A 17,336-nucleotide genomic window follows, 5' to 3' on the forward strand; every position below is an offset into this window, starting at 1 on the left:
AAAAGCATTTGAAGCACTTGGAGTTTCATATATAATTGTCAGTGTGGCCAATCCCCCTCGTGGGTAAGTGTGCCAGTCTCCTCAGGGCAAACAAACAAACAAACAAACAAACTTGGGCCCTTCCAGAGACATATGGTGCGAATCTTCTTTTTCTGCCTTATCACAATGCATTAATTTTGCTAAATTGCAACTTTCTCATAACGTTTCACTATTTGGAACCCTGTGCCCATGTCTGTCGCCATGGCAAATATAACAATGAAACACATCGAGGAACAAGCTCTTAATTCATTGCAGCGGCAGTCAAAAATCTTTCACAGATACGTCACAACGACTGTCATCGAGCGTCAAGAGGTCATAAGTCACAATTATTCTCTCATCTAAATTTATCCAACGAGTACAGTTCACCCTTGGAACAGAAGATTCCCTGTCGTTTTTAGATGCCCTTGTAACTTACAAATGAAACTGTGCAACACACCTACACAAGTCGATATTTTCAGTTCACTTTAGAACCCCACAAAAATCCGCAATACATCAGTAGTAAAGATATTAATGCGAAGAGCCGGAACGCACTGCAGCACACAACTTTAGAAAGAAAAACAAGAAAAACGCGATATATTCAGGAAACGCGCCAGGAACGGCTACCCAAAATCTTTTATTCAGGAAGCATTTCGCTTCCAAAAACACAACGACGCAAGCTGAGAAATCCAGTAACAGGTGTCCCCCAATCAACATCACGACAGAAATACATATCTCCGCTATCCGTGGCGCCAGCAAAACCATCGCCCGTTTCCGCGGCCGGCTGAGTAACGTAGAAGACACTGAGATCGGGCTAGTTGGTACTGATCCATATTTTCTATAAGCGCGAAGGACACGTTACACAAACGAAGCACACGGGACAAGCGCTTGTCCCGTGTGCTTCGTTTGTGTAACGTGTCCTTCGCGCTTATAGAAAATATGAGTAACGTAGACAGTAAGAACGCGAATGGCCCGTCGGCTCTTGCGCTTTGCCGCCTTTGTGCCATGCACACGTGCAGTCCGAAACGGGAGGGATAAAGACCTGACCGAAGCCAGTTCGAAACCGCTAACGGTGGCGCGCGCGCGACTTCAAAGCGAAACCACATGTTCGAAAAGCCGCCGGCGTACTAGGCTGCCGAAAAAAAGAAGAAAAAAAAAACGGTCTTGTTGACACCCCACTCCTCCGAGCGTGTGGCCCGTAGCCGACGATGGGGACCGGCGGTTCGTGAAAATGTTTGCAGCATTACGAACACAATAGCGCGTTCTATGCCTTCTCCCAAAAACCGGCCACCGGAAGAGCGTACCCAAGCCATCTTCAACAAAACTGATTGTACTGGCTGCGACGCGAGCTGCATCAGCGGAACTGAGAGAGACGGAAAAGACGTCCCCAATCCATCGCAGCTGAAGCCAATTACCGGAAATGAATGCTGGCAGGACTTCGATTTTCCCCGCGCAAAGCGCAAGAAAAGAAAAGGAAAAAAAGATGTACGCGTACAGCCTCACAGTCCGGCACTCCAAGTATCCCCCTTTCCCTGTCTCTCATCTAACAGTGCACCTCGACACATCCACACGCCAACTCTTCAACTCATTCCCACCGGTCAATCCCTCGCACTCCTCTGTTCTTTGACCGAAGAGCACTGCCGCCGCCTGCCTCACCCTTTCATACCCACCAAACAAGAAAAGAAGCCCTGTTCATCCCTCCCTCGACCGCTCAAGAAGGAACCGTATGTATTCCGAAAAGTAGGGGAAAATGTTCACTCAAAGTTCCAAAGATAAGAGGGCGTCGGCGTCGCTTCGAAAATAGTGTTTTTTGTTTTCTTCGGGGCTTGCGTTTTCTACAGGCAAATGGTGTCGCCAGCGGGGTGGCCGCGCATTTTTTTTTAAACTTTGTTGACGGAGGACGGAAGAGCTGTATTGGAGCGGCGAGAAGAAAGGCGACCTCGTACGCGGCTCGTTCGTCAAAGCGACAGCAAACCCGGGAGGCCGTACAGCTCGAGCACATGGCGATATTCGTTTAAGCACGTACACTGTGGTTCCTGCATTTATGAGCAAGCCTTGGCGCAACTAGTGTGTGCGTCGACAGCCATGCCGCAGTACCGCGCGCACGCAGGGACCCCAAGCAATCCATACGTTGCGAAGATGGGAGGCGTGTGGATGTGTCGTTGGCGTGTGGATGTGTCGAGGTGCACTGGGAGGAGTAAGACGACGGGGCAGAATGAGTAATTGTTTTCAAGGACACGTGACAAGAAAAAAGGGCTTTGGAAAGTGCGAGAGTTATATTGGGGTGCCACGTTTTCTTTCTCTTTTTTTCAGACAACTCTCGCCCTCTCTCTTTTTACCACTTCTTTTTGTATGTTGTACATCGGACGGAAGCTACGAAGTTTGATGTGCCCCCATGCACACGTTCAGTTCGCTTGCTAAACTTGCTTCTGTGTCTGCTGCGCGAATCTGCGTCGAATGAGCTACCACATCACATGCATTTCGCTGAAGCGCCAGTCGAACACGATCCTCACCTACTTCCCGAAAAAGAGTCCGTGTTCAGATTCAAGAGATGCAGCGACAGCACCGGAATGCCCGATTGCGGCCAAAAAGGAAGCGATGACTCAGCACTTACCGCCTTCAGATGCGTCAATCGATCAGTCACTTATCACTGAAGATACTTCAGTCGCCGAACCTGTGCACCCGAATGACATGGCAGAACGGTAAGCCTGGCTACAGTGCAGCTGCATTGAGCTGCACGTATATACTGTTTATAATCAATGCCACAAAGCTTATAGTAAATATTTACGATGCACTTTCAGATTTGTAGTTTGGCGAGGCTTGAAGGAAGTATAATATAGGATGTTCTGCTCACATTGTGCACAACATTCTCAGTTGCAGAGTTCTTTAATTGCTAAAGTTGCCAATGGGGCTTGTTTGTATGACATTTCTTGATTACTGTGGTAATCGGGCACAAGACACAATAAATGGGACACAAGAAAGGCACACGGCGCCGGGTGTCCTCGTGTGCCTTTCTTGCGTCCCATTTGTTTGCGCTAACATAGTAATAATTTTTTTAACAGCAATGCGCGACCGCCAGCAGGCCGGCACGTCAGCACCCTTATCACTACCTGGAGCTGAAAAACTAGCAAAAATAAGTATTTGGCAGGCATCTTTGTTGGAACTATATTACGCGTTGGTTTATTCAATTTGCCATTTATTTTCTCCGTGCGCTGCTTCACTGAACAGTTTCTTGGCCCTCTCAAGTTTTTCAAGATCTTGCTGTAAAATGCTGAAAGATCATCATCATCATCACATTTGATATTATTATTATTATTATTATTATTATTATTATTAGCAGTAGTAGTAGTATTGTTATTACTATTTGTATTCTCATATTTTCTTTGTCGTTGCAATCCTCCAGCCTAAACAACGAAATGGCGTATTATGCAATGTGCCTGCACCCCCCCCCCCCATCCCACACTCCTGTAGGCTTCTAAGAATTTCAACCCCCCCCCCCCCCTGAGAGAATTCCTGGGTGCGCTACTGCCGTGCAGTCGAGTTTACCCGTGTGACTGCAGCGCCAGAACGCACAGCCTAGCGGATAAAAAAAACAACTTTGAGACGGGGCTGGTCAAAATGGAACGCGATGCGCGTGTCTCCCTCCCTGCATTAGTTGGCGTATTGTGACCGGGCTACACGGGGGACGCGTTCGCGCGTCTGTTTTCTGCGCGCCACTAACGGCCAATGTCAGCGAACATGGGACGGCCCAGTGCGAGCAACGCAGCTCCCTCTGGTCAGTGGACGGTGCCTATACTATAACGCGGTCTAGAGGGAAGCATTAGCAGACGCTGCTGATATACATGAAAAACACAGACGCATATACGTTTTAAAATGCTACTCCGGGATTCAGCCCCGGTACCAACACCTTTCCGGATCCCTCGCTCTACCATAGCAGTATCAGTCACTCTAGGTAATAGTTCCTCCTCCTTTTGCAGAGTTGACATGCCATACTGTGTGCCAGGTTCCGAGTTGTTCGTTAAATGATTCTCGCCCTGGTATATCTGCAAGCCTCCTTGTTTGATTCGGATCACGGTGTAAGAAAAATAATTTAGGTGTGGACACTCTCCGCCCGCCGCGAAGGAGAGCGCGTCCAGATAATGTTCGCCTTTAATACATGCGCCGGCCGCAGTTTCGTGGGGGGCGCTGCGACATGGGGGCTTACGAAACCTATTGCGACGAGGCGAACGCGCGTTTTTCTTCTTTTTTTTTTACCTCATTGCATTTTTTCACGGCGAGTTTTCATACGGCCACGGTGTAAACGGCGCACCCGACGCACATAGCGTCCCTAACAGCGTTGCGTACGTAAAAGCGCGGCGTCTTGCTTAGAGCGCGTGAGCAGTCTTTCTGCTCGCTGACTTCTCACGTGCGCAACGCCGTCCAAACCGCTCTTTTCGCCCGCGGCCTCGCCGTCACGTGACCCTCCGCTTCCGGTTGGGAGAGGCCGCGGGCGGCCCAGGGAGGGAGGGCGCGAGAAATCCCGAAAACATTTTCACGGGCCGCCCGTACCGGCCCTCGACGGCGGCCCGCGCGCTCGCGGGGGTGGTATGTCAACAAAACCGGGTTTTTATCATCATCTTTTGGCAGCTGAGCACGCCGGCGGCTATTCGAACATGTGTTTCTGTTTGAAAACAAGCACGCGGGATCATTCGCGTCGTTTTTGCGGCCCAGTACTCGTTCTACCGTGCTTGTGTAAAGATGGCTACGTGGAGCGAGGATGCTACGTTATACATTCTCCCATTGGTGGAGCAGTTCCCGACAATTTTGAACGAATATATCTGCAGATCCTCGTCGTCCTCAACCGATAGCGCGAGCGCCATAGCCGCCAGGGATTTCTTTCGCGCAACCTCCATGTTCAAACTGAGAACTTCCGTAGCGGTACGTTCTTTCCTCTTAGCTTTCGTGTTGTCACCTGGTATCAATTGGGTCTTTCGCGCGTCTCGCGCGGTTCTTCTCAGTGCATTTCTTTCCGTCACGGCATTTTTTTCTTGTTCACATGCGAAGCGCTCCCGACTTTCGCCTGTGGGCAGTGCCTTTTCCAATTTTCCGGCGCTTCCTATCCTCTTTTGTCTAGCTCCGTAGCCTTCGCTGCTCTCCCCTCCCCCTATTGTGACCTTTGTCAGCGACTAACCACACGCCAACCCTTTGACTGACGCCACCAACCTCTTGGGAAGCCACACACCGTGCTTTGCCCGCTTTTACACGCGTTTGTTGATGTTGTTCGTTTCCTTAGTTTGTCAATTTTTTTTGTACAATCACTCCTGGCTTTATTTGTTTGTTTCTTTTGCAAAATAGGCTTTCTGTTTCTGCCAGCTCTGTGTGTACTGCGCGAATAGACAGACGGCTGAGCGGAGCCTGGGGTCTTGAGGCGTGTGAGAGGCACGCGCACCGCGTGTGAAAGTCACTGTCGCAGCGTCGCCGGCCCACCAAGCTGCGGCGAGAGGCTTGAACTAGCCTCGGCCCACGCATCTCCCTCTCGTTTTGGTCCTCGCGTGTGTACGGCGCAAGCGGCCGGGCCCCTCGCGGCCCCGGCGTCACGTGACTCAGCCGCCCGCGGCGGGCGGCAGTTTGGCCCGTCGTCTGGATAGACGTCAGACTCTGCCCAGGCGGCGCTGCGAAAAACACCGCCACCAGCGCCCTCATCGTAGCCCTGGCCCTAACTGGGTAGTGCAAAGAGAGCCGCCCGCAAGCGAATGTGCATAGGCCGCAATATAACCCTCCTCTTTCGTTGGTGTCGAGGCGCGGTTTCCTGAAAATCAAGGACCTGGAAAGCTTCTTCCGCCAATCCACGCTTCAGAAACAAAGGAAGCTGATCAAAGCGAACTGCGAGTACAACAAAATAAGTTTTAGTTATCCCCGCGCGCTGCAACTCGCAAGTACAAGCGAGCATCACACGACACCGAGTTCGAGGCAAGCCCTCCGACATCCGTTCTCTAGAGCCTAAATGCGTTAAAATCGGGTATATACGCATTCCACAGCGATAAAGTACCTGCATACACGATCAATTTACTTAGCTATGCATCTTACGATCAGTGGTACAAAACTCGGTTCATCAGGGCGAATGGCCCCGGCTATTTTCGCCTTTTCAGTTGCATTCTCCCTTAATTCATCTCTCGCTTCCTGTGCATTGGAGTGTTTTATTACGCATCCTCAAATGGTCTCTTGATGGTCGTCTTCAGTTTGTATGTACTGCAAATGGGGATACGTGCGTGTCCACTTTCGCGGGGTACAACCAAAGGCAAAACCGTGGCCTCCGAGATAGCTACGGCAACAGCGGAGGACACGGGCGAAACAAACCTGAAGGGGGTCACGACCAACATTCTGCGATTTACTTGTATGACGCACGTGGTGTTAGCTAGTTAGAACCAGAACTCTGAGCCTTCAAAACGTACATACGTCTGCGATGCTGTGTTGTGACGACCAACTCGTCGCGGTGTGCGTATCACGCGTCTCCAGTCTGCCTCTAGCTGCTCACTTCGTGTTACACGACAAGCACCGCGGTCAGAGCCTCTGCTGAGCTTCATAGTCAAGGTTACCACGGTTTTGCATCAGGGGCTACGCAAAACAACAGCAGAGCCACACATTCATGCCACCGGCTGTGGAGAACGCGGGTACTTCGCATACCGAACACGCTCGCAACGGCCCGTATCCAGCGCTCTCGCCTTTCTTCTTCGTACGACAACTATGGAAATCGGTAAAACTGAACGTTGTTATTCAGTCTTTTACGTCCGTGGCAATTCACAACGCAACAGTACGTCTTTTGCGGAGTTTCTTCGTAGCGTGCGGAGGGCTCTCGTCTGCTGCTGTTTTCGCCGTCGTTCAGGCGAATTATCCAGCAAGCACTTCACGACGGTTCGGTGGCGCGTCCGACTAGCGGACAGCAATTCACAGCTCTCGTTCTGAGTGCTAAATGCGCAAACACACGCGATATTAAGCTCAATCGTTGTTTCGCACTCGCTAGTTGCACCTGGTCCCATAGCAAACTATGCGAGAGAGTCGGTCTATGCACTACTCAATACTTCTTCGACAGGTGGCGCCACACATCTTGGAAACTCCAGAGTCTGACGTCTATGCACCATTACGGACGCTACGCACGCAGCTCGTCTTCTATAGTACATGCGCCGGCCACGGTTGCGTGGGAGGCGCTGCGACATGGGGGCCGAGAGGAGGAAAGAGGCGAACATTATGTGGACGCGCCGTCGGGCGGAGTGTCCACACCTAAATTATTTTTCTTACACCGTGATTCGGATGCTATAGAATGACCGCGCACAAAGGCGTTGTTGCGGTGTTTCAGTGCCGGACGAGGATGTGTTTCTCGTAAACTGAGAAGTTCTCTTTTCCGAGAAATTTGTATAGACTTTCTCGCAGCTTAGTGCTGCAAAATTATGCATGACAGTTTATCCCTTTATGACGGTAACAATCCCACCTGGACTTGAATGTATTGTTTATTCTTTACCAAGCTTCTTAACGTGGAAGTATACGTTTGACCCATGCGCCAGTCGTCACGTAAGGTGCCCTGTGCCCCGCCACGTGTAATTTTTCCAGTACACTTAATTGCAATTAGTGCCAGCTCTATGTGTGCCAGCTTCAATCAAATTGACGTGGATGAAGATAACTTACGAAATGTAAAAACGTACATACGTGTGCGTTTGTGTGAATGTGTGCGAACACACGAGTACGCATGCGTGGGAATGGTGACGTTAAGGCGCGCGGTTGTAGATCATGCTGAGATGTGCACGTTGCTTTTTCGGTGAGCCTTCCTAGCAGGGCCATAAAACAAAAGAACCCTGTGTCCATGTGAAGACGTGGTGAAGGCGGTAATACCTTTCCTCTACGCAACACACAGGTGCAATTCGATTGTTGGACGCGCGGGCGGCGCTCAGGAGGTGTCCCTGGGTACCCACTGCCTCTACCAGGGTACAATTGCACACGAGCTGATGCACGCGGCAGGATTTGACCACGAACATTCACGTTCCGACAGGGACGAATACATTGACGTCTTCACAAAGAACGTGGAACCAGGTAAGCACAGCGACGCGGATTAAGATCGGGGGGGCTCTTGCATATTCTCCCTTGGGAGACATATGGCCCGCTATTACAGTACAAAGGAAGATAAGCTGCTGTAAAGCTATAGATAGAGGGCCCCTAAACAACCTCCGATAATTTATTTAGCATTAAAGTAAACGCGAGCATCGATTTCAGAATGCCGTCACGCATAGGCGTGCGCACAGGGGGGCAGGGGGGGGGGCGTCCGCCCCCCCTAATCATCCAAGAAGGGGGGCGCAAAATCTGCCCCATACATTGACCTTTCTAGTCACCTAAGAGGGGGGGGCGCAGAATCTGCCCCATACATGGACTTAGTAGGGTGGGGGGAGCTGCGATGAACCTTCGCCCCCCCTAATGGGGAGCCCTGCGCACGCCTTTGCCGTCACGATCGACAATGCCAAACACGGCAGTGTTACGAGCCGCTGGCGCGCCACAATTTTCAAGATAAATATCTTGTCCTTTCCGGGCGCTTCGGTATCCCCAGCGTTGTCATGACGTCACCATTCACGTCTGGTCCGGTCATCCACAAAAACTTATGGCAGTTCCACTACTGTGAAATCTGAGGAAGTGCGTAGCACCGGCACCCAGCGATTCCCGCTCGTAGAGTTCCCACTGCTACGTTTACCAAAGCGTCGATGTCGCCAATGTGTAAGGTAAGCATGTCGGGTTTCTCCGGCACGAGTAGAATCTTGTTAGGGAGATTCGCAAACTCTGTGTGCGACATATGCGCTACCTTTCGCTTTGCTTTATCGACTTCCTGCTTGTTACGGCAGTTGAGATACGTGTCATCTGCAGCGAATTCCGTCAAGCTGTCAGATGTAGCAGCGCAGCGCCCGCCGCGCCCGCTAAGCGCAGAGGTAGGGGCAATCGCTCGCTCGGTGAGGCGGTGGCGCCCTCTCTTGCACGACACCGGAGTCAGTTGCATGTTTCCGAAACGTTTCTAGCAATTTTAAGTGAATTATTGTGATTACTTCTTGGTTATTTCTGTTCATTATATTATTTTAGACCTTGCTCGTTCACTTTAATCCGGTTTTGAATATTGATGGCCTTGTTATGGCCTGTATTAAACGCTTTAATGCGAGCGTGATCCCGCCGCATGAGGTGTATGGATGGATGACAGGCCGAGCTCCTAAAGTGCTGCGTACTTACAAGAACCTCTTTGTCTGCTCACGGGTACGCTTGCTCGCCGCTCTTTCTCCTAACAAGGCGAGGAGGAGAACTCAGCCAGGAGGAGAGGTGAGCCGATGAATGGAGCGTAGCGAAAGAAAGAGCGAATCGACCGAGAGCCTCTTTTGAATCATCAAATGCGCGCAATTTCGCTATTACGGCACCGTCCCGAAAAATTATCGCGGCTACTTGTTTGTTGAAGACTCGTGCACAAATGCAACACCACAAACAAATTTCTACCTCTGTAGGGTAATAATAATTGTTGGGGTTTAACGTCCCAAAACCACGACATGATTATGGGAGACGCCGTAGTAGAGGGCTTCGGCAATTTTGACCAGCTGGGGTTCTTTAACGTGCACCTACATCTTCGCCTCCATCGAAAATCCACCTCTAGCATCTTCGCCTTCATCGAAAATGCGGCCGCCGCGGCCGGGATTCAATCCCGCGACCTGCGGGTCAGCAGTCGAGCACCTTAACCACTAGACCACCGTGGCGGGTGATCTCTGTGGGGTTAAGGGCCCCTTAAAAGACAAATGAAGGGGCTCTGAAACCTCCTGGAGGTCGAAATTTAGTTGTGGTGTTGCAGTTGCTCGATTGTGTTCTTTCTTTCTCTACGCTTCGTTCCCTCTGGCCGAGTGCTCCTCCTCGCCGTGTGAGCAGGAAGAGCGGCGAGCGCGCGTACCAACGAGCAAACAGGTTCTTTTAAAGACGATAATCTTTTTATTGGGGAACTTAAACGCAGAAATTTTGGTCTGTCTGTCTCTTTGTCTTTCTGTTTGTCACCCGATTCAGCCACCCCGCCAAAGTTGAACCACTTGCTTACCGCCCACCCATCTTGAAGTGGTATGGCTGTTCATACTTGTGAACGTTGTCGATCAAAAAGTAAATATTACGCATATCTGAGGCGCAACATCACTAGGTAGGTATTAGGTGGTGTGTTCCTTTAATAGAAAATGCATAGATACGTAATTCTAAAGACCCTAGTTTCTTACGCTGCGCTGAAAATGCGGCTGCGCTGAAAATGCGACGCGCCAACGAAAGCCCTTTGCCACGGAGGAAGGAAAGAACTTTCCTCCTCCGCGCCCTCTGCACAAGCTCGTTTCCCGACGTATTGCCAGATGGCGCCCATATCCCACGCAGCGCTCTATCGTCTTTCGACGACATTTGCAGGCGAAGCACGAAGGTACGCGGCCAATTTTTTTGTGGATGACATGACCAGACGCAAATATTGATGCCATTGCCAACGTTGAGGAACTCGATGAGCACGTTTACTTGAAATGTTAAGGAATTATCGGGAGGTGGTTTAGGGGCCTTCGTTGACATATTGGGCTATTAAAGGCCAACTCCGGCGATTTTTTGGCCGTGTCAAAGTAATGGTGCTTTTATGTTCCTGAGACGCTCCTGTTACGGGCCCGATAGCAGAAGTACTCGTCAAATTGGAGAATAATTTTAAATAAGCAAGAAAGCGCAACACCGAAACCCAACCGAGTGTACTGTCAACGTATGACGTATACGTTGTTACGAACGAACCGGTAGTCGTGCAAGCCTGCCGGTCACGCCTGCGCGGAGTATGAAAACTGTGACAGCCGGGACGAGCAGGCGCACAGTGGAGAGGTGAGCACGCCGCACATCGGCTGTAATGTCTGCGACTGACAGTGCCGCGTCTGATAATGACATTGTCTCGGCCAGCACAGCAGACGCTCGCTGTAGCGGCCGAAGTTAGCGGCGCCCTCGGCTGCGTCACTTCCGCCGCCTTCCCAATACTGACGTCACAGACGCAATGTTGCCAATAATTGTGGGAAGCCAGGAGGGCGTTTGCAGACAATCTTTAATATTCATTTGCAAACAATCTGCGCATGTCTTAAGCCTGTAATTTGGCATAAATGATGGAAACGTGCAAAGGAACGCACCCAGCGAATTTCATTGAGATCCATCGACCTCGAAAAATCGCCGGAGTTGGCCTTTAAAGGGATACGGAACGGTAACTTTGCGGGCGGTGTTTTGTAGCTAAAAATGACAAATACAACAAAGTGATCTGGAAAAAAGGACGAGAAACGTCTTTTTTCAGCGATTTTCGGTTGTGCCTGGCGCATCAACGGCCGCCGGTAGCAGGTGCAATACGTCATCACACCCCGCGCGCACGCGGCCGTATCAGCCGCGTGGGCCGCGGTGCCTGTTCATTGCTGTCGGCGCCACTCGCTTGCAGTTGTTGTACTACGTCTGAAACGTCGGGCAAACTTATCTCTTTGTATGACACATGCTTTCCCGCAGAGCCGTATATTCCCTTTGGCTCTGCTTTCCCGCGGTCCGTCTTCGGTATTGAAGCGTTCGTCGTGGCAGATGGAGACGTTTAGCTACTGCTGCGCTGAAGGCTGTCATAACAGGATCGTCGGTCGCGATACACCGTCGCATGCGTTTCCTAGAGATGACAAGGGTAGACTGTGGATACGTGCTGCTCAGCCATCAGGCCAAACCTGGACTCATGTAAAAATTGAGTTCATTTGCTAGCTCGGAACACTTTGTCGGTTCCCTTAGCTACGTCTGAAAAAAGAGGAACAGCAAAAGCACGGGATCTTGGCGCCATCTAGCTGCAATGCAGGCAATGCGAGGCTTGCTTTGGAATATTGCGTGCTCTCCATTGTGACGAAGCCCAACTGAATTCAATTAATTCAACCTGCGAAGGGCTTGTGATAGCGTGGATGTGACAGTAGCTGCCGTATGCGCAGAGCTATGGAACGGCTGAGAAACTCCATACATGCGGTGCCTCGTCGCGCAAAAAACGAACTGAGCAGAGGTCGAACGCCTACCGCACAGCTAAACACAAAGCGACGAACTACTATGCCTCGACTCAGCCGCAATAACCGCCTTTCTGCCTCCGCGAAGCTGATAAGACAACGCATTTTACATCCTCCGTAACATTAATTTATCTACTCTTGCCTCTGCACGCTGGACCATGTTGCTGGCCCGGAATGCTTGACTGGCACGTCTGCGGTCCACATCATCAGAGGTGAATTCATCGTTGGTAAAGGGACCACGACATGAATCCATACTGTGTCGCATAAAGGAGTCATGACGTCACGGCTTCCAACTCACGTTGGCCGAGTGGCTTGGAGCATGGTCACAAAAACGTAGAAAATAAGACGACCCGCTGAATAGTTCGATAAGGGACTACTTTTCGATGTAATCGCGCAGTGAGAATTCAGTGTCAGCATTGTGGCAAAATGTTCGGATTTTGCTTCAGTATCCCTTTAAAAGGCATATCGGGGTGCATTCTGCCTGTTTTGGCGTAAAAATATTTGATTTCGGGACAGGACTATATTTGGACTATTTGTTACCATTCTGCAGTGGAACGTGGAACTTGCGTTTAGCGATAATAATAGCACTCCGCTGTTGTACAGGCATTTAGATTATTTAGGCTGTATAGCCTATCGCCTCCACGAATGCGCACTGTTTGTATGTGGCCCACAGCGCTAAGATCTTTGGATTGCAGCATATTCTCCTGTCAGACAAGCCGGGAGAGGAGTTCGCACGGCAGTACTTGCCGCACTTGCTTTGATTGTTTCGATTATCGGCGGGAGTGCTATCGTTACGGCTGCTGAAGGCACATTTGTTGGTCCCTGTAGGCCTCTGCACCCCTCCCCCTTTTCTATGCACTGAAAAACCTACAAGAAAAAAATTCGGCAGATCCCACGTACCGGGGCAATTGATGTTATGCGAAGCATAACATCGTTTGCGTAACTTTTACACCGTAATTTTTAGAGCGTAATAATTACAGCGTGACTTTTACAGCGTAATTTTTTACATTGAGCGAAACGTTACGAAATGACGCTAAAGATATGTGCAAATAGTACACGCACACACATATGTTGAAGAGTCGGACATGTGTTATATAACCAGTTGTTTACAGTTGCGCAACGATGCCGACAACAACATGGGTATTAACAACACCAGACGCTATAAGCTGATATGTAGTGCTTATACTTGTCCGTTATGATGGAGAAGGTGTGGAAGAATGTGTGGAAGGTGTTCTTGAGAGTTCGCAGGAAGATGGCGGTGAGCGGAATGTCTGTTATTGTAACTGATGTGCGCAACACAGGCCTCGCCAATTCCGCTGCGAAGTGGGATGAGGCCTACGTTGGAGTTGCGCATCGCCGTGTTCTTAAAAGTGCCCACGCCTCCGCAACCTGCGATGAAGGCGCTCGCTGTGGACGACACAGTGGGCTCATCGCTCGAGGTTTCAGAAAGTGCTAACACGCCAGTTTCTATGAGCAGTGCACATGCGCGTGCACAGACTCTACGTTGAGAGCGGCGAGCCTGAGGTGATTGTTGTGGTTGTGGCATCGAATGAAGGTGGTAGCCCGGTCCAATACAATGTCTAGAGGCCTGTTTACTTGCCGGGTCATGTCGTCGACAGACTGCATGTCGATAGAGCCGGCGGCACGTAGGGACCTGAAGGCACCTTTTGCTTTGGCGAGGTATAGGCCGTCGAGGCTGGTAGCCCTGGAAAGTGATACGTAGACCAACTTGAGCGGTTGGCGGTTACTGTATCCGTTGACTACCGGGCGTATGTGGCCCTTTGTGACTTACATATATTTATGGCATTTGCTTGCGCAAGGGGAAGCTGTGTCCTCTTACGCTAGATATTTTTCTGGCGTATATCGTGTTTGCGGTGGATCGCATTACCACGGAGACCCATTTTAATCCTATTGAGGGGTGTGCGGTAGTGGTGTGCTTCGTCCTGGCTTGGATGATAATGCCTACCGTGGGCTTTGGAAATACAAGCCCCAGTCGCACGAGGTTGCCGTGTTTGTCACGCTCGATGTATCACAAGGGGTGCATGTTTTCACTGATGCGTCTATCGCTTACGTCGATGTTGGCAGTGATCATGTACGGCTTGCCGATGCTCAGGCATTCTGAGCCCGGCAGTCCAACCATGTCGCTCGCGTTCATCTTGGAGACCTTCATCAGGGCATCCCTGCGTACTTGCTCGTTTTCATAGCCAGCTACGTTAGCGCATGCGGGATGACATAACACGTTGTCCGCAGCGTCGAGGCAACGTGCGTTATAGCGGTCGACGTCCGCATTGCTGTAGCATAGCCGTATGCCGTCGGGGCACTTAGCGGCGGCTTCTTCGCGTGTCACAAAGCGGCTCTCAATCAATCTGACGTCATATTCGGTCCGCATAAGGCCATCGCCTAGCCTCATAAGAAATGAAGAGAACACTGCGTCATTCTTGCGGACCACGTGGATGAGTCGATGGCTGTCCAGCGTTTTTTAGGGGAGTTCTGCTTTCAGCTGCCTTACTTGCCTTACTTTTCAATATGTATGCTCGCGGTTACTTTGTTGATTGAGACTGTGAATAGCCTGAGGCACATACCTGCATAACATGAACTGTGGTATGCGGGTATGTGCCACACGTGACTGAGGGAAAGGATTTCATGGCGTACGCGACAAGCGTTTTGCGTTATTCATGTCATGACCAGTGAATCGTGTTCGTCATACACTGATCCCCTGCTATGCCAATTTTGGTTTATTACATGTTATGGAGACGACCAGGAGAGCGCCGAGACGTAGGCGGCTCGATAGATAGATAGATAGATAGATAGATAGATAGATAGATAGATAGATAGATAGATAGAAACGGTTAAAATGACCGATGTTCGCTAAGAAATGCTTCGCATTTAAAGACCCATGCTTTATAAGTATGAGTAAAGCCTGGATGGCATAAAACGTAGATTTGGCGAAAGCAGCTTGAGTTCGTTAGTACATAGAGGTAAAATAACGTGAGGTTGAGACAGGAAGAGATGAAACCAGACAACAGTAACTTTCTCTTTTAACATATGTTTATTTAGAGCAGTAAAGACCTATATACATGCGTGAATCGACAGTGACCGCGCATTTAATACAGCTGTAATCACAAAATTGTTTAATATCGCCCCGAAGAAACACATGTTTTTTCAGATAGGCGGACGGATGGCATGCTGACGCATCGTGTGCTCAGTCCGCCCTCCTTCTGGGCTTCAGCCAACTTCCGTATTTGTTTTCTTTATTTTCGACGATTACATCTCTTTCCTCAAACTGCGGCTGATATCCGCACGAGGTGCAGTGAGTGGCAAAAGCGCCGTCCCGTGATTTGCGTACGTTACCGTGTAGGAACACAAGCAGAAACGTGTACAGGGGCCGTATTCTGAGACGATCATATTCTGCCACATTGTCTATAACTTTTGTGTGACGTAGAATCTGGAGTGTCCTACGACTGCAGCGACTATTTGGCCGCCTTCCCTCAAGCAGGCGCAGTCAACGCCCACTGAAAGCGACATTATGGCGATATTTACAACTCGGAAAACGGCCCCTAACCGAAGTGTATGAAGACTTCCATCGCTGATACGCGCATAGACGCTTCATATCATTCCATTATCTTGACCTCGTTTTGTCATGCATTCCCAATCTTTCTGTCGCAGAAAACGTGGAACAGTTCGAGAAGCTCGCGCCTTGGAAGAACAGGCTGCTGACGCCCTTCGACATGGACTCGATCATGCTATACGGCTCGGCGACGTTTGCCCGAAAGCCAGGCCTGGTCACCATGTTGGCCAAGGACGGCAGCCGCCTCAAAGAAGTTCACCAGAAGCGGGGATTGAGCGCTAGCGATGTGCGCAGGATAAACATGCTGTATCAATGCAAAAATAAAAAGATTTAGCAGCTGCACTGTATCTTCTATAGCTTCTGTTTTAGGCGATGCGGCACGGTCAAGTCATACAAGACAGAGGCTGCGTCGCTCGAGCCGCAACTGCGAATTTTGAACCATAATGGCGTGGTGGCGCGCGCGCTATATCGACAGTCATCAGTAGACGGCTCGTCCCGTGCTCTCATCGCTCACTTCGCGTTGAGACAACAGACGTCACGAAAATCGCTTCACTCCATGGAGTGGCCGTATCCGCTTACACCAGTCTTTTGTAGAGTTACGCCAGGTCGGATGCAGAAGGGTTAGCTGCTAGCCTTTCTTCACATAACATTCCAATTTCTTGCTCTCGCATTCATTTCTTCGTCATTGCGGCAAAACTATTATTTTTTGTTCTTTCCTTACTGTACAACACCTTATCCAGATAACTCGCCACGGTGGTCTAGTGATTAGGTGCTCGACTGCAGACCAGAAGGTCGCGGCATCGAATCCCGGCCGCAGCGGCTGCGTTTCCGATCGAAGCGAGAATGCTTGAGGCCCGTGCACATAGATTTTAGGTGCACGTTAAAGAACCCCAGGTGGTCGAAATTTTATGAGCCCTCCACTACGGCGCCTCTCATAATCATATCGTGCTTTTGGGATGTTAAACCCCAGCAATTATTACACCTTATCGAGACATCATCATCATCATCGGCCTGACTGCGTCTACTGCAGGGCAAAGGCCTCTCCCATGTTTCGCCAATCAACCCGGTTCAGTGCTTTGTTACGACTCGGGTCTCACGGGTCACGTCAACGGTAGCTGGCCCCCGCCGGAGGTCTATTTATATAGATGCATGATGAGAGGTACAAAGAGAGAGACCTTGTTACAAGTCTTTGGCTTATAAAGCCCCAAGTCAGACATCCCTGAGGCACTCAAAACCAGTGTCCGCAGCTCCCGCCAATCTGGTGACTTGCCGTCCTGGCGTCCGGCCTCCAGAAAGGAACGCGTTAAGTCACACAATACACTCGTATGTCGAGAAGTCCAATTGGGGAACACCAGTGCAACACACAACTCACGTGCCACGCCCCGACGACTCCAGTCCTGAACGTCAGCGAGGAGGAAGTTATAAAGGGGAGAGGGGAGGTGTCGTTGACTTCGGGGAAGATTGACAGCTTACTTGAGCATGTGCAAACCTTTATGCCTGCGCTCGGGTAAAATAATGTAGTGGGTTGGTGAGAAACCCTTCCCGAGCTGCTACCCCATGCCGACAACAAAGGCAGAAAAGGGTGTCGGAGATTGCCCCGATGTCTTGCTCGGAACCCATCTACGGCGGCATTCCACACTTGCTGGACCCAGCAGGCGTAAGCATTCTCCAGAAAAATGCAGCGCTCTGTGCCTCCGTCCAAGTGC

The 17,336-nt window shown here is 50.4% G+C and overlaps 1 protein-coding gene across 1 annotated transcript in view; it reads left to right on the forward strand.

The window, feature by feature from the left end:
• LOC119406824 (astacin-like metalloprotease toxin 5) overlaps positions 1–15,964 on the forward strand; it is a 40,247-nt gene extending 24,283 nt beyond the window's left edge. Inside the window, exons 4-5 of the mRNA XM_037673558.2 lie at positions 7,858–8,076; positions 15,729–15,964. Coding sequence (XP_037529486.1) covers positions 7,858–8,076; positions 15,729–15,964 — 455 coding nt within the window. The remainder of the gene's footprint in view (positions 1–7,857; positions 8,077–15,728) is intronic.
• The last annotated feature ends 1,372 nt before the right edge of the window (positions 15,965–17,336 follow it).

The sequence above is a fragment of the Rhipicephalus sanguineus genome, chromosome 10 (assembly GCF_013339695.2).
Source record: "Rhipicephalus sanguineus isolate Rsan-2018 chromosome 10, BIME_Rsan_1.4, whole genome shotgun sequence".
NCBI classification, from domain to species: Eukaryota; Metazoa; Arthropoda; class Arachnida; order Ixodida; family Ixodidae; genus Rhipicephalus; species Rhipicephalus sanguineus.